The sequence below is a fragment of the Gallinula chloropus genome (assembly GCF_964237585.1).
Source record: "Gallinula chloropus genome assembly, chromosome: 11".
NCBI lineage: Eukaryota > Metazoa > Chordata > Aves > Gruiformes > Rallidae > Gallinula > Gallinula chloropus.
In genome coordinates, this window is record NC_140096.1 from 18,676,096 (window position 1) to 18,696,953 (window position 20,858).

Below are 20,858 nucleotides of genomic sequence, written 5' to 3' on the forward strand. Positions count from 1 at the left end.
CCCTTAGTCTGTTTGCTGAAAAACATTTGTGTGGTTTAGTGTAATCAGTCTGTCAGTTTATTACTTGTATTTAATTAATATCTATAGGCCCTGCAAACAAGCAGGCTTTGTAAACACCCATGAAAGCTAGTCCTGCTCTGAAAGAGATGAGATGACAATCTCAGAATTGTCATATACTTAGTGGCAAGCCCTGCTCACTGCCTCTCTGCTGGAGAGCACTCAGGCACTCCAGCACGTGTGAATCATTGATCTTCACCGGTTTGAGAACAGGTCCTTCAAATCACCCTGTTGAAGGTAACAAAATTTGATGATCCTGGCAACTGCCTTACCTTTGCTAGCACCTTTTCTTGAAGAATTAATAAAGCTGGTTTGACTTTTTAGATCTGCCCCATTAGTTTTGCCTTGTGAAGATACATCTTGCCTTTCCTTTTGTGTCTGCCCTGAATTCTTGTGATATTTGTGACAAATATTCAGAACTGTGTCAGATTTACGTGGATAAACTTGCTGCAGAAATCAGAGGGTTTTGTTGCAGAATTGTGTTCTCTGGTCTAATTATGAAAGCACAAACATATGCAAACGAGTAATAACAATCTCTGTCATCACAATATACTGAGTTTTATTTCTTCTGTGTTTGGATTGTCTCATTTCACACCCTGCTGGTCAGTTCAGTAACATTCAGACCCATCCAGTAACAGTAAAACAGACAATCACCATTGTGAAGCCCAGCAGGTCCAGTTATCTTCAGTGGAAAGATTTTTTTCAAACAATCAGTGGATTTATTAAAAGAATGGGCATCACTGCCTGCTGAGAAAAGGTAGTTTGTTCAGTAACTCTTAGTGTGGTTCTTTTGGGTTTTGACTGGAAGAAGAGAAAGATGTTTAATGTTAATGTGGAGCACTCTGATGAATTCAAGGCAACCTCATGTACTGTTTTATCAGCTGCAAAAACTTATTTAGGAAACTAGACAATGTTTATTGTTTCCTAAGAGCTCACCAAAAAGGAAAAATGCCTAATAACATGAGTTTATGGGAAGATGAAGAATAATCCTTTAATATAATCAGAATGGGTGTTTGATCCCCACTATCAACCATCTTTGTATCATGGGAGAGGAAACTCACAAGAGCAAAAGGGCAGGACTGGGTTTGAGGCAATATTTTAGGTTTTGTAACTTCAGCTTTATTAGTGAGTGAGACCTGAATTTTTAAATGGACTGAGAGCAGGTAAACATTGCACTTCATTGACATTTCTATTAGAAATTAGCATACATCACCTTTAATTTTTTTAGTTTGAAAATTACTGAATGCTAACTGGATATAGGAATTTATTTTTACTTTGCTGTACTCTGTCTTCAAGTATCTGTCTCCTCAGACCTACCACAGTACGATAAGGTCTGATCATGCTCGTCACTGCACTAGGACATAGAGTCAGAGTTACTCTTATATTCTGTAAAGAAAAGATTGCATAAAGATATAGCTTCAGTTCTGTCTATGGTTTGTGGAAGGCTGAATTGGTGGGTTTAATTGGGTGTTTATTTGTGTTGAGAGCCTTGTTTTAGGGTTACAGCTGTATTATAATAGATGCTGTGCAATTAGGTGACACAGAGTCTCCTTCCCTGGGGCTCAAAGCTCAAGTGTCGGAGAAGTGAACAATGTGGGTTAAATGTGGGCATCCCTTACAGGCTCCCTTTGTGCTAAACAGATCTTCAACAAGGTCATTCTCATTCTTAAGTGAAATAAAATGTTCCTTGGTTTCAGTTTGGAGGTGTTGCATCATTATTGACTTCTTGTCCCAAGAAAATGAGATAGATATTAGTCCTATCTTATTTGAGTTCATTGACTGAGGAGAGGGTTTTCTCAGATTTGCCCTTTCCTTGGCTGGGAGAAACATGTATTTGTACTTGATGTGTGGAAGGTACACGTTCTTGTTCTCTCCAAAGAGGGGTGTGTGCTCTGTGGTACATGTTACTGGACTTAGAGGTGACCCTACTGGTCTGGAATCGATAAGACTGCATGATGTTTTGGGCTTCTTTCAGTTGATACCATATATCTTTCCGATGTAGTCAGTCAGACCTCTTCTTTACACTGGTTAGAGGAGCTCTGGCTGCCAGATGTCAGCTAGTTATCTGCCTGGGCAATTCTGGAAGGTGGGGAGAACACAGGACATTATTTTCTTGAATATGACTTCTGCAGGGGCTGTACTTTTAAATTAATATGCTCTTATCATTCATATATGCAGAACACGAGTAAAGATTCTGGTCCCTTCAGTTCAAGCTGTGTCTTCCTGTGTGAGGGGCATGGAAAAGAATGTATTTTAGTCACAAAATGCAGCCCATTAGGATATGTTTGGCTGGTTTTATGCCTTCTGGTAAATGCCCTTTAGCCCTTGGAGTACAGGGCTTAAACTTGTTTTCTTTTAATTGGTCTTCTAAAATTTTTCTATGCCTGCTAATTTTTCTTCAAGCTCTGTCCTGGGAGTTTGGCTGCTGTGCCAGGGATAGTTTTGAAGACATCCTAAGTTTTTCAAATTCATTCTTTGTGTGTTTGGATGTTCATCCAGACTATAAAGCTGGCAGCATCCATATCCTAGGAATTCAGTTCAGCTACCGGATTGGGATCATTTGCTAAAGGCAGTCTTCAGAGCTTCCATGAAAAGCCAGGGAAAGACTGTAAGTTAACAGCTGGCTTAGAAAAGGAAAGGAAAAGTTAGGAATAAATAACTCTTTGTTCAGTATGTACAGGAATGATCTAGAAAGAATATAAATACCATGCCCAGCAGGTTGAGGGAAGTACTCCTGCCCCTTTACTTTGCTCTGCTGAGGCCACCTCTGGAGTTCTGTGTCCAGTTCTGGGCTCCCCAGTTCAAGAAAGACAGGAAACTACTGCAGAGAGTCCATTGGAGGGCTACAGGGATGATCAGGGGACTGGAGCATCTCTTGTATGAGGAAATGCTGAGAGCTGGGTCTGCTTAGTCTGGAGAAGACTGGAAAGACTGGTCAACACTTATAAATGTCTAGAGAATGGGGCCAGACTTTTTTCAGTGGTGCCCAGTGACAGGACAAGGGGCAATGGGCACAAACTGGAACACTGGGAGTTTCATCTCAATATAAGGAAAAACTTCTTTACTCTGAGGGTGGCAGGGCACTGGGACAGGCTGCCAGGAGAGGTTATGCAGTTCCTTCCCTGGAGATATTCAAGACCTGCCTGGACACAATCCTGTGCAGCCTGCTCGAGCGTTAGCAGGGTGGTTGGACTCAGATGATCTCCAGAGGTCCCTTCCAAGCCCTATCGTTGTGTGAGTCTGTGGAACAGGTTATAATGCTGCTTTTTTAATGCTGTGTATAGAGTTATAGGAGGGTTTAGTGTGTCAAACAGTTGAGTGATTAGATGTGAGCTGAACTTCAGTGTCAATAAACACAAAATACTGCATATTTGAAGAGCAAATAAGATGCAGTGTTGCTGGAAACATTGCTGAGAATAAACTGGAAAACATAATTCCTGAGATGGTTTATCCTGCACGTAACAGGATAGGGCTTACTGTCTGGCACGTGGAGTGTTTACACTATTTATACCTGCCTTCAGTCAAGTTGCCTGGTGTTTTCCTCACTGAGCATGTTGACATTGCTTGTTGTAATATTTTGGAAGTTCATACATATGATTTACACCATTTTGTGGCAGGACAGAGTCATCACATGGCTCTGGAAATGCTTGGCATTGCTGGACTGCAGTCCATGGTCCAGAGTCATCTTTTTACGTGGAAGAATGAGGCAGGAGAAGGAATTGCCTTGGGTGCTAGTTGAGTGTTGCCCTAGTTACAGAGATCTCACCCCAGCATTTATTGCAGAGTTTCTTGTGAGACAAGGCAAGTTTCTCACAGTTACCTCATAGTTTCTGTCTGAGTGTCTTAATCCAAGATTTCTTTACTGCAGGTAACTTAACTCTGCAGATAAAACTCTCAGCATTCAATTGATATGGAATAAAATAAAGAGTAACTGCTTATCCTGTGTGCTGAAAGCATCTGTAGTTATGTAAGGAGAAAAGAAAAAAAAACCACCATGGTATCCTGGAATGAGCACAGCATCAGAACATGCACAGGAGGGCAGAAACTAGTACTGTACAAATAATTTTGGGCACTTCTAACATATTTTGGAGAGTAAGCACCCAAAGCATTGCCCTGATTTATCAGGTGTCTAAATCTGTATGGGCTGTAGGTTTCAACAAGCAATGGGATCTGCTTGTAGCATGAAGAGTTTCCTGAGTCTGGGAATCCTTACAGTTGTTAGCAATAATCTCCATTCCAGTTCCCACATGGCAGGATTCATAATTTCTGTTTGCTAGTCATTGCTCTTCCAGAAGGCCAGGGGGTTTGGCTGGGTTTCCCAGGAGCATAACTCTACAATAAATGTGGAAGCATTGATTATTATTGAAAATAGCTGCTTTCATCATTTGAGATTGCCTTTTCCTATGAATATACTGTTAACTAGGCTTTAAAAGCAAGTCTGTCAGAGTTCCAGCTCTTCATGAAGAGGAACAAAAGGCCCAAGTGAAAGATATTGTTGTCTGTCCAATGTGCAGGGTAAGGTTCTGAAAAACAGACAGTCTTAAGTCAAGCAATGAATTTAAAACAACCATTTTCCTCTGCAGCCTTTCTTCCCTGTTGCTAAAATAGATAAAGTATACTCGCTGAACAAGACAAAATGCATTCACTGCTGAACAATTTTCATGTGAATGGCTGTCCTTGAGCTGGTTCAGTAATACACAGTAGATATCCATCCAATTAAGACTTGGCGGTACTATAAGTGAGTAGCTATTATAATTTCTTTTATACCTATCCTTGTGTTGACAAATTTTGCTATCCAAAGGCACTCCAGAATCCTGAAGGATTACTTGGGAATGAAACCCTGAAAATCAATACTGAAAGTGAACTGTAGTCATTCTGTGAAGAGGAAGGTTTGGATTTTTTTTAGGAAATGAAGCTGTCTTACGTCTAGATGGGGTTTTTATGTGCTGTAGTGTGTATATTGTGTAACATAATTGTTGTTTCCTTGTGGCTATAATTTAAAAAAAAAAACAAACCAAACAAACTTTTATATTTCCTGAAGTCCTCAGCCAGCAGGAATAATTTATTGTAACTGTGAAGCACCGTGGTCTGAGCATGACAGTACATCAGGTTCTGCTTTCCGTGTACATGTGGATAATTCAGTTTAAAAAATGGTTTCATATCAATGTTATTTTAAGCAATGAAGGATGTTCTTTAGCAGTGGGGTTTTTTAACTTCTTATAGGCAGTAGGTACCTTATCTTTAAAGCATAGGAAAAGTATGCCTAAAGGTAGCTAATCAGAAAAACAACAGCCCACCCATTTTAACTGTTTAATTTGCTGGAACCCACAATCAGTACTTTCTGAGTGAAGAACATTACTTGGATCCCTTGATTTTGCAGCATTTTGCTGGTTTTTACTGATTGGGTGCAGAGTTTCAAATATTTGCAAGTATCCTGAGAAATGGGAGAATTTTATCAAGTCTTACAGGGGAAGGAGGCTGCTCATTCCAGACAGAGCAAACTCCAGAGACAGGGCAGCTGGCAGTGTCAAAGATAAGGGGAGAAGCAGCAAGCAGTAGGGAAGAAGGCAAATAGATTGTGTGAGGAGGGGCTCAGGTCTAAAGTCCAGTCATGACTTGATGCAGAAGAGCTGGACTGGAAACTTAACATTGAAATGGGCAAAAATCAAATTGTTTATAGGCTAGAGGAACAGAAGAACTTTGCTGAATAGAATCTTCCTGATGAGGTTGTTATTTTTTTAAATGAATTTACAAAAAAAAAGCTTCTTAAGACAACTCAGAGAAGGGTAATGGAATGAAAACAGGGATTTGAATGGGAAAGGATATAAAACTTGGTGAGTGCTTAAAGCCAACCAAGATGATAGTATCATGGACAACTGGGATAAGTCTTTAAAGCTTCTGTGTAGTGCTCAGACTGTTGCTCAGGATGGGTAGGTGTCGTGGTTTGGCCCCAGCTGAGAGCCGAGCACCACGCAGTCGATTGTTCTTTAAAAGGAAGAGGGGAAGGGGAAGGGAAAGGGAAAAAAAACAAAACCCCACAGGTTGGGATAAGGATAGGTTACTAGAATAGCAGAAAGACAGGTACAACAATGATAACAGGACTTTAGAGCAAAAAAATATATGAAACTGTTGATACACAGTGGAGTTTCTCACCGAACCACACAGCTCAGGCCGTGCTACCCAGAGCCGTCCCGACAAACTGGACCGTCCCCAAAAACCACGTGTCCTGGAGCCCCCATCAGCCCCCCTTTATGCTGAGCATGATGTACCTGGCATGGAATACCCCCTTTGGCCAGTTCGGGTCTCCTGTCCTGGCTTCGTCCCCTCCTTTTCTTGTTAGCAGGGAAACATGAACAACTGCAAAGTCCTTGATTGCTTGGCAACAAGTAGAAACATCAGGGTGCTATCAGCACTGCTCTCATCCCAACTCCCAAACACAGCATTCCAACCACTATTAGAAAAGAAATTAACTCCTTCCTAGCCGAAACCAGGACATTAGGACTGGAGGCACAGTCCAGGTTTGGGTAAGTGGCTGGAAAAAGTTGGTTATGTTAGGAACAGCGTGCAGTCTCAGGTGTAATCCTCATAGTTTCTGAGTCAGTATTACAGTAGCAGTTGAAAAGAAAAACAAAACCAAAGCAACCCACTGAAAAATCTTCTCAAGGTGTTCCAGGTAAATTCCTCTCCCTCTTTTGAGGGCCAGCTTTCTGGTTAATGCCTTGAGCAAAGTCAAACTTCCCAAGGATCCGTGCCCTTTTCCCCACCACATACTGCTTCTGGCAAGCTCCTTGCTCTTGTCCCTGCGTGGGTTGTATTGCTAGCTATATTAGATGTAAATGCCAATTTTGTTTTGGATTCATCAGCTTCTAATCTGTTTCATTAATTTCATGTGATTCGAGAAATCTAACTTTCTTATGATAAATCAAATCACAGAATTTTAATGAGGTTAACCCATTTGTTAAAGTGTCTACAATCACCCTTATGTTTCATCTTTGTTTTTTACTGCAATATTTTGTTAAATTAGATAAATTAATTTGATTGCTTTTCAGTGCATTGAGATAACAGCTTAAATAACATGTGAAAAACATCCCAAAGACCTGGTGAGCGATGGCCCACCTGATTTTCCAGCTGTAGCCCAACACACCCCCAGATGTGCTGCCTGCTTAGGTTTCATCTGTGTGGGCTCCTCTTGTGCAGCAGAATTAGGTCTTTGCTTTCCCTTGGAGTATGGGCAGGGGACCTGGCAGTAGCGGCCGGGTGTTGCCTAGCAGCACTGCTGCGGCAGCACGCAGGGAAGCAGGGGTGACACAGGGAGGGGTGGGATGCACCCCCACCCTCCTGAAAACCTCCTGTCCACACAGCGGAGTGGAGCAGCACAAAATAACTTGAATGCCACTGGGTGGTGGGTCCAGAGTCATCTTTTGAGCTTTCACTCCTAATTTGAGAGGCAGGAGGAGAGAGTAGAAACCAGTACCTCTGCTGTCAGACTCCCAACAAATCCTTCTCAGCCAAATCAATTACACGATTTCTTAACGAGCCTGCACTAAAAGCTTGCCATGGAGACACTACTTGTGCCGTGCAAGTATACACTTGTAGGGTTAAGGTGGTAACAAGATCTATTAATAAACGATCTTCTCCAAACTTCGTGTTCCTTACAGAATCTGTCACTCTTCCACTTCCTTTTATTCTAAACAGTGGCAAAGGAAAGGAGAACCTCGTTCACAGCAAGCCATTACAGGTGGTATTGTGAAGGTGGTTGGACCCATTCCTTTCTGAAGAAGGCTTTAGTTGAGAGAGGAGTCACATGCTGAAATATAATGGTGTGAAGTGACAAAACTGGAGATAGTTACTGTAAGAATTTGCACAGGATGGTATCAGGAGATGCTGTCAGCACCAGGCTTTTAGGAAATGTGGAAATGAAATAAACTGCTTTTTATTTCATTATTTTCATGGGGTTTGTGACAGAATTCATTTGATGATGCTTCATCCTCTTACTCTTCCCCCTCCTTCTAAGATAGTAGGAAGCTGCACAATTCCACATCTTCTTGGTTCTCTTAACAGTTTTGTTTTAAAAAAATGCACATGACTTGAGCTGGAGGCTTTGTTTGGGGCATTTCACCCTTCTCCCCTCCACCACCATTGTCCATCTTTCCACTTTTCCACTTCAAATTTGCCACTTTTCTCAAAAAAGGGCAGTCATAGCAGAAGAATTTAAGACATCTGGAAAAATGCAGCTCTTCATACCACGCTGATTTGCAAGTCATTATATAAAGAACTTCTATAATATTTTTTTATATCTTTCAGCTGCCTATAACACCTTTTTTTACACCATGAGTATGTCATTTTAACATGGACCCTTATAATTAATAAATCAGCTGCTCTGAAAGTACTCTGAAAGTGCTAAAGGTTTCTCCAGACTGAATTTGACAAGTTATTTCACGAAATTAAAATACGTACCAAAAGTTTAGTGTGCAAAATCTGTTTGTGAAATGTTGTTGGTTTACACTGATGTGCATCTACCTGTGTGCTGGGTTTTGGCCAGAACAGAGTAAGTTTTCACCAGGAGCTGGGAGGGGACACAGCCAGGACAGCTGACTCAAACTAGCCAAAGTGATTTTCCATACCATGATGTCATGGTCAGTGTATGAGGGGAGCTGGCTGGAGAAGAGGAGTCGCTGCTCAGGGACAGGCTGGGCATCAGGTCCGTGTGGTGAGCACGTTGTGCAGCGTATCACCCACTTGGTGTATTTTGTTTTAAGTCCTGTTGTTGTTATTTCCCTCTGCCTTTGCCACCCCAGTGAGCTGTCCTCACCTCAACCCAGGAGTTTTACCTTTTCCTTCTGATTCTCCTCCCCATCCCATGGGGCAAGGAGCAGGGAACAAAGTGGCCGTGGGGCTTGGCTGCTGGCTGGGGCTGGACCACAGCAGCACGGACAGCAAGTGACCAGAATCTTTTCCTGGGAAAGACTTGACTTTAGAAATCCATTTGTGTTTACACTGCCAGGTGATGAAATGGCATGATGATGTGTGTGTAGAACTGCCTTGCAGTGCTTACACTCAACATCCACTTGCTAAAAGATAGCCAGCATTTTAAAGGTGACTCTTTTTTTCCACTGTAAGACCCTACTGTGCTTTGGTTACAGGTTTTGCTGGACTTCAGTGATCTGTATTGAGTCACCAAGCATGTGTGTCTGGTTGAGTGTTTTGTAAAACTTCATCCAAGAAGGCTCAGCTGCTTGTGAGAATGTGACTAAGGAAAGTATTTTCCCATATGAAAATCCTGGTGCTATAGACTTCTTTTGTTGAGGCAAGGGGCTCTTTTTCTGTAAATATTCCATCTCTAGGGCAAACAGGAGATTTTAGTAAGAGAGATTATGTTTCAGAATTGTGTCTGCTCGTATCCTGGAGGAAATTCGTCCAATTTGGAGGTCTGAGGCTGGAACAATCTCAATGAATTCTCAAGGACTGAGAATAAATGAGAGTTAAAGGATCAAGAGAGAGAGATTTGATACAGAGTCTCTGAGAGAGTTGTGACTAAGTGGGAATAGGAACAGGAGTGAATAATGCCCCAAGTGTGGGAGGTCGTTGCTTTCTGTTTGATGCAATCTGGGGAAGTAGGCAGGAGGGGACACGGCTGCAGACAAAGGCAGAATTGTCCCATGGGTGAGAGAGTAGGATGCTGCTCTGGGGAAATGAAGTTTCTCCCTGCCTTTGCCACAGGATTCCACTGTTGTAAGGGAGATCTCTTGAAGCAGAGTGGTCCTCACGTGTGTGCTGCTTGTTTACTGGGTGTCCTGCTTGATGCCCACAAGGCCAGATTGCAGAATTCCTGAGTTCTCTGTTAAATCGATTTGAGATGCAAGGTATGCAAAATCGGAAGGTGCTTGCTTCAGACCCGTGTCTGGACAAGTGGAGTACTCCCATACCTCATTAGGGTGCTGCAGAAATAGATTTGTTTCTTGACATGAGATGAAAGTACAGAAAAGGAAACCTAAGCACTTTAAGTTCAGAAGAATAAATAAAGGATGGGGTCAGACACTGCAAAGAAAACTAAATATTGAATAGCTACTGGCTAATTGAGTAGCATCAAACTGTGCTCTGAATAGATGAGGAGATACATGGGGGAAGCCAGTATTTTAATGTTTATTTAACCAACAGTTTTGTACAGATGTGCAGCAAGGCTGAACTGAGTTTTGAGAGAGAAGCTTCATTCTGACACCCGATTTTTTGAGTGTAATTTTGCAACCTTAACGTTGGAGAGGGTTTTTTTCCTGTGACTTGAATATGCACAGCCTTTTAAAATGTCATTATTGTGATTTAGCTAATTTATTTAAAGACAGTGCTGTTCTTTGAGATGGACCCATGGGGAGAACAGAGCTTGCGTCAGAGTTTGAGCGTGTGTCTTGTTGAATTAGGTTCAGGGGGGATGCAGAAGAAGGATTGAGATGTGCAGCCACTCTTTTCCTCCTCAAAGCACTGTACACAGTGTGCAAAGTTCTGCAGTGGCTTTTGTGTCATGTATCCTGATGGGATTTGTAGTGGGCTCCCCAGAAGCCCCTCGTATGAAACCGCTGTTGGAGTGTGTGAGCACTGTGCAGTGGGACACACTGTCTCTGGGTGAAAGGTGCCCAAGAGCAACTGGCCTGTTCCACTGAATCATGATTGAGCTGTGCAGGAATCAGGTGTACAAATCTCCTGTGACCCAGGGCTTGCGTGACTAATGACACCGATGGTAAATCACTCCCTTACAGGCCTGAGTGTGTCAGGAAAATGTCTTCATAAAGAAGAAGTCTGAAGTGGGAGTGGATGGGGAAGGGATATTGTACTGGAGGAAAGAAAGGAAAGAAAGAACACCAGAAGGGGAGTGCCAATTCCAGCAAGTCTTGCTCTTCAGTGAAATTTGAGTTTTCCAGTGTGTATTACAGCATCTCAGACAGACTTCATCACTAGAGTCAGTTTTGCCCTGTTTTTAGGTGTATACATTTTCTGTAGGACACCTCAGAAAAAGGAGATTGCCTTTCTGGAGGGTGTGCTTTGTGTTTAATCAGCAGAGGAGGCTGTTTGTAGACTTGTGGCCTCACCTGCTGAAGAGTTTGTATGGTGGATGCAGGAGAAGATTGCAAGAAAAGGAATTCATTGCCTAGTGAGGGCAGGACTCCAGGGGCACTGGGAGCTGGGTGGTGTGCAGGGACCACTCTGCTGCAGCCTCACAGAGTTCTGCTCTGAAAATCGCTGTGAGTGGCACGCTGGATGGAATGATGACTCCTGGGGTGGTGGCAGCAGCACTTGTGACTACACTGACGTTTCTGTTCATGGGCTAAGACACCAACAAGAAAACATTATATGACCAAAAAGCTCCTGACCTAAACCAGGCTGCTTGATGCTATTGTATTCTTTTAAGTTAGCACTAAAGGTAGAAATGAAATGTTAGTTTCCTGTTTCAGAAACACAGCGTTAGATTTGGAAAACACCAAAATGAAATGCATGGGGTTTTGATGAACTTTAAAGAGCCTGAATTCACACCACCACAAATGGTGACTGAGCTATGTGTTGGTGGCAAGAAGAGAAATGCTTTCTGGAGACAAAGATTTTGATATCTCCTTCACATAGCACTGGCTGAGAATTCCATGCTCAGGTGTGCATCCCAGCCCTGTTCTCACTTTTAAGCAGTGGGAAGCAGTAGTGGGCAGGAGCTTGGTATTCCAGATCCCAGGGTATGAATTACTTCCAGCATCTAGCAATCCACATGTCTCCCTTTGCTGCATTTCCTCACGATTGCCTTGCTGGCCCAATTAAATTCTTTTCCCATCTCGCTCTCTCCAAAAGCTGTAAACAATTAGAGTTAATACTGGATAAAATAAATTAAAAACCATTTCCAGTCAAATGTTTTTGGCCTTCCTGTGGCATTTGGAAGACGGACAGGTCTCTCTGTGCTTGTCTGAGGTGACAGATTCAGCTGTAAAAATCAGTGTGGCTTCCATCTTCCTCTGGCCATGACACAGTTGAATGTTCCAGATGAGTGTGAAAAATGCTGATGTGGAGAGCTGCATCTCTGGTGGGTTTTGGGCCCTGTCAGAAGTAGAGGCAGAAACCTGCCCCACTTGTGCAGAGGGTTTATCAGAGTGTGACTCTGGGAGGTCCACCGCAAGTGCAGTTCACTTGGCTGCTGCACTTTTCTTACTGAGAAGCTGGAAGTGGTCAGACTCTTGGAAAGATGCCTGGTTAGTAGAGTATCAGAATCATGGAGCTTTGTGAGCTCTGCTCTCCTTATGAAATGAACTTCTGTCCCAGCAGGCAGGGGCAACCGTTCCTGGGAAAGGCATTTTGAATTCAACTGGAAGTGGTATTGATAAGGGACAGGGGTATGTGAGTTGGTGTGTGTTTGCTATCCCATCAGAACCATTTGCAAGTAGTCTCTTGAACAGGTTTCCTGCCAACTGTGGTGTCAGAAAGGCACACTTTGCTGAAAAGCTTCATTTTGAATGACTGAAGAAGCGTGTTCTTTAAATATTGATGTAGTGAAATTGATAGGTGTGGGATTCATTGTGACTGAAGGAAACAGGGGAAGCATTGCTTGAGAAGATGACTCACTGCCAGAGTCAAAGTGAGCCTTTCCTTTCTTCACCTGGCAGGTTCCAATCCATCAAAATCTGAAAGAGCTCCTGGCCATCCGGACAGAGCTTCAGAAGAAGGTTGAAGATCTGCAGCGGGAAGCTGCTACACGATCCATTTCTTCCTCCTCTGATAGAGGTTCATCTCCTTCCCATTCAGCCACTCCAGTGCACACCTCTGTGTGAGGAGGAACGGGAGCCACGTGAGAACAGTCTTGTCAGGTAATACGGAGAGGAGGGTGAAACGTTCTTCCCATCACAAAAGGATTGTGAGTGACTTGTAATTGCTATGATCTACATGCCTTATTCTGTGTCTGATATTATCATGATGAGGCCAAAAAGAGCTTCAATAGATGTAATGTATTTTCTTGTTGGCAGTTCCCACGTGTGTTTTGACATCTCGAGCTAAATCACCAATTGTGAAATTAAACTTTGTTTTGAGCAACTAACAATTTAACCATCCTAAAAAGGGATCCATCTGCCAAGCAGACAGCAAAATGCCTCTCTCACTGCCTAGGGTACCATGCCTGGTTGAGAGAGGCAGATTAAATGTCACATGATGCTTACACAGAACACAGAACGTTTTTCTGAATGGGAGCTCCTTAGTTCACTCAGTAATATTATTCCTTTTTTTTTTTTGCTAGAACAATTTATTTTTTTTAGGTAATTAATGCACTTGGAAATTGATTTTAAAATAAATGTTTTCCGGTGTAGTCAGTTTTACATTTTGACTAAATATGCCATTAAAAGTGGATGAAGTTAAGCCTGATTTATCAAGTATAGCACACTGACTTGTATGATGTAATATATTTGGTAAAGCATGTACTTTAGGGGTTTTTTTTAATGCCTTTTGTACGAGTTGAAATAAAGTCTTTTGACTGTTTAGCTTATTGTTCAGTTTCAGCCTCCTGAGCGAGGGGTAAATTTATTCATGTGGAAGTCTTGTACAAAGTAAAAGTTTGTTTTCTAGCAAATGGTAATATTTGGGGTTGGAATGACACCCAGCTGTGTAAATTGTATAGTCTGTATAGCTCCACCTTTTGTTAAGTGCGTTTTCTCTTACAGTGTACACACAGAATGCAAAGCTGTGCTCGTTTATACACATGTGTATGTGATGTTAAACATATGCATACTCCCCTGGGCTTAAGCTGTGAGTTCAGAAAATGGATCCTGCCTGTCCAAACTCTTTTGAAGACCTTAACTTGTAATGACTTTGTTTGACAAAGTTTTTAAATAATATGATCTTAATTGGTTTTCTTGAAATAAAGCCTCTTGGCTTTTTGTTTTTTAAATTGCTGCAGTTCTCTCTGTAAGAAGTGAGCAATTGAATGGTGAGTTCCTATCAAAGATACATTCCCAACTTTCTTTCCCACTCCCACCCACCTCCCCCCAAAATACTGGTGTTGGAGAAATTTGATTACTACACTATCCAGCCTTTTAACGTGCTTTTCAGTGGCCTTGTTGGAAGGCTCAGAAGTGCTGGAAACTTTCCCTGGATGGTTTGCCTTGTTGTGTTTCATGAGAATGTGGTTCTTTACCTTAGGGCACTTCAGTACTGCAGCTCTGCTTTTTGACTCGTGCTTGTACTGCTCCAATTCTGCTGGTGGGAGTTAAGCCCCGTTGTTAAGAGCTGCTCGATCCTCTCAGCTGAGTGTGGGTTTTACCGCCTGTGAGGCTGTGTGTTTGTCCTTGGGACGCGATGACTCCCCGTCCCTGGAGGTGTTCAAGGCCAGGTTGGATGGGGCCCTGGGCAGCCTTGTGTAGATCCAGGCCTGGAGGTTGGTGTCCCTGCCGGTGGCAGGGGGGTTGGAGCTCTGTGATCCTTGGAGTCCCTTCCAACCCAGACCAGTCTATGATTCTATGATTCTATGACGCCGTCCTGTCCCTCTGCGTTCGTGGGCGTGGGGTCTGGTCATGGAGTGGGGTGAGCTGCTGAGCAGGGCTGCAGCTTCAGCTGGAAAGGCCCATGTGCCAGGCCCGCCAGTGTGCTGGGCAGGGTGTTTCAGCCTGTCCTTCTGGTGGTGGCAAATACTTGCAGTAACAGAGACTCAGCAGGTCAGAGCCGAGGAAGACTCACTGTGTTCCATCTCTTAATCAACCTCAGGCTTTTTATAAATAGATAAAAGATGTTTTCCTGTTAAAACAGTTCTGCTGAACTAGCATGCCAGCAGTGAGTTTTACATTGCCAAAATATGTTGAGCTGCTATTGAATTAAACTCTTCCATACTTTGGATTTCCTTGACGTTTTAACTGTATATTAAAGCAAAGCACATTATCTCTGAAACGCAGTGCTAAAGAAAATCTTTTGAAGTTTTCCTCTCTATTGCTGCTAACAATCACAACATTTTCCCTGTAATTATTGTAAAAGTGATGACTGGATTAGCTTGAGTATTCCGAGATATTTTTTTTTTAAAGCTTAGATTCCTAGAGCTAAAATCTGAGAATTCGGGTTTGCGTAGAAGGAAAGCAGTTATTTCAACTGACTGGCTGTGTATCCACAAGTTTCAGCATAGCTCAGCCAGGCTTCTGCCATGGGAAGGGAGGGCACTGGGGGAGGGGACCTGCTCTGATCTGCGTAAGCACAATGGGTGGTTTTGTGTGTGCTGGCATGGAAACTTTCAAAGGTGTCACAGAGCTCCTATATGCTGGTTAAAGCATTGGTTTAGGCTGAAGTGGTGACTCAGGCTAGTTCTTCATAATCAGATTTTTTCTCTATTGATTTAACAACTAATTCTGGCATCACTCTTTATTCTTTAATAAGGCGTCACTGAGCTGGTTGAGGAAAGGGCAGAACCCTGTTCCCCATCTGCTGCACCTTGGGCAGAGCAATTAACTTGTGGTTCCAAAGCTGGACCTTCCTTCGCTTGGGTTTTTGGTTTGGGCTCTTGCAGAGGTAGCAAGCAGTGAAGCCTGGCCTGTAGCATTTTCCTCTTGTCCCAGAATGGGCTGAAGCCTTGGTACTTTTCCGATGGTGAAGTAAGTTAAGTGAACCGTCAGCATCAGACCCTGTGCCTTTGCAGTCCTGTTGCAGAGCTGAATGACACTTTTTCCTCCTTTGTAGATAAAAGTACTTTTTGTTGTTGTTTCAGTAAAATGGAAGGCGGCTTTTAAAGCTGGTAAACACTCTTATCTGCCTGGGTTTGTTCCCTGCACAGGCAGCCTTCCTCTTGAGGAGTTAAAGCTTTCAACAAGAAGTGTTTGATTTTTCTGGTATTTTCTGGGAAAAGCTGTGCTAATTCGTACTCTGTTCCCAGTGGCAGTGAGAGTGGCTGCTTCCCTGAGAGCTGGGAAGGAGGGATCGACAGCTCCCGTGCACCGAGCCCCACGGCAGAGGACAAAGTCAAATGGACAACTTAGAGTATTCCCCACATGACATGTTCATGTTAAAAAGCAAACAGGAACATCCCTTTGCCAAGCAATTCTATTATTTTCCCTGCCAGACCTCGTGCTGGTGGGAAGCAGGAGTTTTGGTTCCACGAGTGTGAGTTGGGATTCGCTCGTTTGAAACACCCGCCAGCTTTCCTGACCATGAGACTAAGCGCTGCGTTGTTACACAGAGGTCAGCAGCTGGGTTTGTGCCACGTGGGAGTTTCATCCACTGGGTGTGAAATTCCAGGGAAACTGCAGGAAACCTGGGGCAGCTCGAAGGACAAAACCCCACGTGCTGAACGCAGCCGGGGCGTGGGGCGCTGCCCCGAGTTTAGCTGCTGGGTGACCCGAGGAGAGCGTGCACGTGTGTGTGTTTTCACTGGTCAGGTAAAGCCTCCATAAGGAAACTTGTTTCCCACAAAGTCCAATTGGGTTTGGAATTATCTTTTTTTTTTTTTTTTATGAAGTCTTTATAGTGTAGTTGCAGAAGTGTTGGGGTGTGTGCAATAAGGACATACCCACCTTTAGCAGTTTACTTCCAACATGAAAAAACCCCACCAAAAAACCAAGCCTCAGCCACCTGACCAGGCAACTTGTTTTATTCAGTGTGTCCCGATGGCAGTCAGACCCTGACCTGTACCCCGTGATCCTCCCGTGCACGGTGCCACGTTTTTCACGGCACAACATTCAACCTTCACTCGGTGTAGAGCCCTCCTGCAGCAGCAAACAAAATGCCTTGCTTTTCCAGCCCTTCACTGGAGGGAAAGGATTCTCTAATTTCACAATGCCATTGTTTCTGAGCTTCATTTCTTCCTGAACCTCCTTTGTTGCAGACGCAAAGTTTTAAAGCTTCAGCCTGTCAACTCATCTTACTTTTCCAGAATTTGAAATAGTATTAGGAACTAATTCCTTTATCACAACAGATGAGTAGTTAAGAATGACAATATAGTACTTGTAAGGGCTCCTCAGTGGGCTTGCATGGAAATGCCTGAATTTATAGTGCCAAAATATCTGAAATTCATGTCAGTGTTCTCAGCTGAAGAATCTGAAACAAAGAAACTACTACTGCAGTGTTGCTAAAGGAAAAGACAAGTAATTGATAGAATAAACAACAGGAAAAGAGCTGGTTACATTCTTTCAATTTGCTGTTTTCTCTGTAATTGAGAAACTCTTTCTGACAGGTTTTATTAAAAATAGCTCTAGTTAAGCTGAAGTGAGGTGGGATAAGAAAAAGGGCACAGGTAGTACATAAACTCTCAGGGCAGCTGTATGTATATATATGTATATCTATATCTATATATATTTTGGACTCGTGAAAAGAAAATCCTAATTTCCCAGTGTTTTATGGCCTTTGTGTATAAAGGATGAGATAGTTCATGCCACGTATACAGAACCTAAGTGGGTGATTTTTCAAATCTCCATATCCAGCTTTAAAGAGAATAGATACTCATTAAATGGAAGTAGGTAGAGAGGTCAGTGCTGGGCCAGTTGTTTCAGGACGTGGATCACTACTAAGAAAATCCGCCTGGATGCTCTCAGTTGCTATAATGCCTAAAATATAGATGATCTGTAAACTCCCTGTTACTCAGAGACTGGCCTGAGAGTTCGGGTGGGGAAGGAGACAGGCTGCAATAAAAGCAATTTGAGCCTTTACAGACATTCACCACGTTAGGACTTTGACTTTTGTCCAGTCTTGAAGAGGAGACCAAGTTTAACCCCTGCAGTATTTGTCAGTATTTTCCTAGCTGAAATCCTAGAGACGGGGATCTTGAATCCTGTTGCTGTGAATTTCTGAAAAGTGCTCCCTTCCACTGTGCATTTATGGTTTTCCACATACCTAGAAATTACACTGAGGCGTAAATATTCACCACAGTCACAGAAAAAGCCTTGGGGAAGGAGCGGTTTTGGAGTTGGAAGAACTGAGTGGGTTTTTCCAGTGAAACAGCCTATTTTTTTCCTTTTTTAACTGCAGTATTTGTGAATTAGACATGTGTTTCTCACGTGTTCTAGTTCCCAAAGGAGGGGCAGGCACTGTATTCTCAAGCAATGGCAGATGCTCCATTGCACTGTCCCCAGGACAAACGAGGAGGGCACGGCAGCAGAAATGCAGTAACCCCCATGGTCTGTGTCTGCAGAGAATGCAGCCACGGGCAAAAGGAGACAGGGAACTGCAGTCATAGAGCCACAGAACGATTTGGGTTGGAAGGGACCTCAAAGATCATCTAGTTCCACTCCTTCACCTTCACCTGCCGGGCGGGCTCGGGCTGGTTTTGGCGCTTGGTCTAAGCTAGGAACATGGCTCCTGGTGTTCACCAGTGCCCTGTGGCAACGTTTCATCTACAGTTACCTTCTAAAAACATTTTTCATGCTACAGCTTTCCAATGCACTTGGCTAACAAAGAAAAACAGGAGATGGTGCCTGGGAAGGAGATACACAAACTCAGCTGCATGGCTTCATCAGCACCTGAGCTGCTGCACGTGATGATCTGGGTCCTGCAGACCACCCTCCCTCCTGAGATCCATTCTGTGGGAGTTTCGAACGGACTACATCCCATCTCCCTTCACTTCCACTCTCTGAGCAGCCAAGTCATGAAGTATTTTTGGTTTCTAATCCAAACACATTCACAAACCAAAGCAGCAGTAGCTTGTAGCGCTGCTGTTGTAGCCCAAGTGTTCTGAGTACACATGAGGCACCTCATATCCCTAGAGCTTGTCCCCCTTAGAAAACATCATAGCTGTTCTGCTAGAGCTAGTGTAAGGCTTTAAAAACATACGTGTTAAAAAGAGCATAAAGCATTGTGCAGCTATTGCAAGACACTTCACCATGTTAGTAGGCAGCCTCCTCTCAAAGGGAGCTGTTAGGCAGCCATGCTCCTGGGCTGGTTCGCCTCCTGGCAAGGCCTCCTCTAAGTCATGTCTCCCTGAAAGCTGTGAAGTTGTACATCAAACAAAGGCTTGTTTTTTCCTATACACGTTCACAAAGTGCAGGATTTGCAAAACAGTACAAAACACACACGTTCAGGTTTAGTATAAATAGTGAGTACCTCTTACACCACAGAGAGTGAGTTTCCCTTCACTTGAGAGCATGCTTTGGGTAAATGCATCAGGGAGCGGCAGCATCCACATTTTGGCAGAGATAAAGGGGTGGGGAGGGGTTAGAAACGCAAATCCTTGCAAGATTGGGAAGGTCAGGGCTGGCTACCAATTCCCCAGCACTGGAGAGGGTCATGTGAGCATTCACAAAAGGGTCACAGTGCCATCACAGTGGCAGCCCTGTGTCCTGCTGAGCATCACTGGCAACCCCATGCTCCCCAGGAAGCTGCAGGAACCCCACACAGGACAGCGATGGGGGACCCATCCCCTCAGGAGATGTTCCCTTCTTGAAAGGTTAGTCAGCAGCACAAAGGCTGAAGTTTTCTATCATTTTTCTGCCTTGGCTGCCAGGGAGTGTTCTCAAGAGCTGCTGATAAAAGGAGAAGGTGGGGAGGGGGGGCTGCATCTTGCTAAGCCTGACTCCTCTCACAGTAGCCAGTGTTCCAGGTCCGGACAGATCCCACTCTCTCTATTTTGTGTTAAATCTGAAATTTGCTCTAGTGCGAATGAGATCCCTGAACCTGTGCTCAAGAGCATCCACGCACAGGGAGTTTTCATTCTGGTGACAACGTGGGTATCTCCCACCACACCAGCAAACTGATCGATTGGCACCTTCAGCTCCGTTTGATCTCTAGCACAGCCAGGCCTCCAAGCTGCATGTGCTGCAGGTGCACAGTGCACACGCTGCCGTTACCTGTGCTTGGGACTTGGCATGAACAGCAGGTCCTTTAACGCTGTTAGAAGCCCAGTGCTGCAAAGTGGTGAAGCATCTTCAACCCCTGGCTCGGGAGCAGGGGGGTCACCTGCCTCAGCCCCACGTTCCCCTAGGACCTACCCGTAGGCACTTTGTTTTAAGGTGTAGGTACACCGAGGGCCACAACGTGCCCTCAGGAAACACGCAGTTCTCATCACTGCCGTTGGAAGCAACGTGCCCACAGCTGATGGCAGGAGTTGGCTGGAGGTGCTCCACAGGGGGCTTTGCATGGTTTGCTTTGGGTGACTAAGTACAGGCACTTCACTGTCCTCATCCTGTCAGCTCCTTCGCAAAGACCTCGTCCCTTAATTGACAACTGACCGCTGCCGAAGCACCTTTGGTTGGTTCATCTACAACTGGACATCAAACCTACGCCATTACTCCCATGTAAACATGTACCTCTTTACAAAAAATAAACACACAACTACCACTCTAACCCTAAAGCCTAGAGCAATGAGAAGCCAGTTCAAGCCTAAGTACACATTAAATAGCTTTGGAGTCAAATTAAATAAAAAGCTAAATTACAAGCATGTAAGATCTCTGTTTGCCGCTGACTGACTCTTTTCTAGCCCCAGGTCGTGCTTTACATCTTCCCACCGTCTTGTTTGGGTGGTTCTGCTGACTGTGTTTCCAGCACTGAATATTTAACTGGGGAGAAAGGAAAAAAAAAACTGGTGAGTACAATAGCACAGGATGGAACCAGAGCGCACGCCACGGGTGCCCAGCACTGGCTGGCTGCATGTGACACTGGAAAAGCCTTTGCAGCAGCCTCGATTATCTGTCACTGAAAGAAAGATCGCGCTTTTCTTGTCTAAGACACTCCTGATGGCTGAAAACATGAAAGCTAAATATTAACTGCCATCGTTTGCAGCATGAGCTCCTTGGTCTCTTACCATGGCTTTCCTTTGTGTGCAATAAAGGGGGAAAAACACCGCGGTGGGGGTTTCACAAAAAAGCCGCAGCATCACCTAAGTG

General features: G+C 43.9%; 2 protein-coding genes across 2 annotated transcripts in view; one reads left to right on the forward strand and one right to left on the reverse strand.

Moving 5' to 3' along the window:
- Positions 1 to 13,910, forward strand: part of MTMR1 (myotubularin related protein 1) — a gene marked incomplete at its 5' end in the record, with an annotated part of 40,598 nt that extends 26,688 nt beyond the window's left edge. The window contains one exon of the mRNA XM_084269220.1: positions 12,690 to 13,910. Within this exon, the coding sequence (XP_084125346.1) occupies positions 12,690 to 12,854 (165 nt within the window). The 3' untranslated portion in view covers positions 12,855 to 13,910. The remainder of the gene's footprint in view (positions 1 to 12,689) is intronic.
- A 2,718-nt stretch (positions 13,911 to 16,628) lies between these two features.
- Positions 16,629 to 20,858, reverse strand: part of CD99L2 (CD99 molecule like 2) — a 31,676-nt gene continuing 27,446 nt past the window's right edge. Inside the window, exon 10 of the mRNA XM_084269070.1 lies at positions 16,629 to 20,531. Within this exon, the coding sequence (XP_084125196.1) occupies positions 20,467 to 20,531 (65 nt within the window). The 3' untranslated portion in view covers positions 16,629 to 20,466. The remainder of the gene's footprint in view (positions 20,532 to 20,858) is intronic.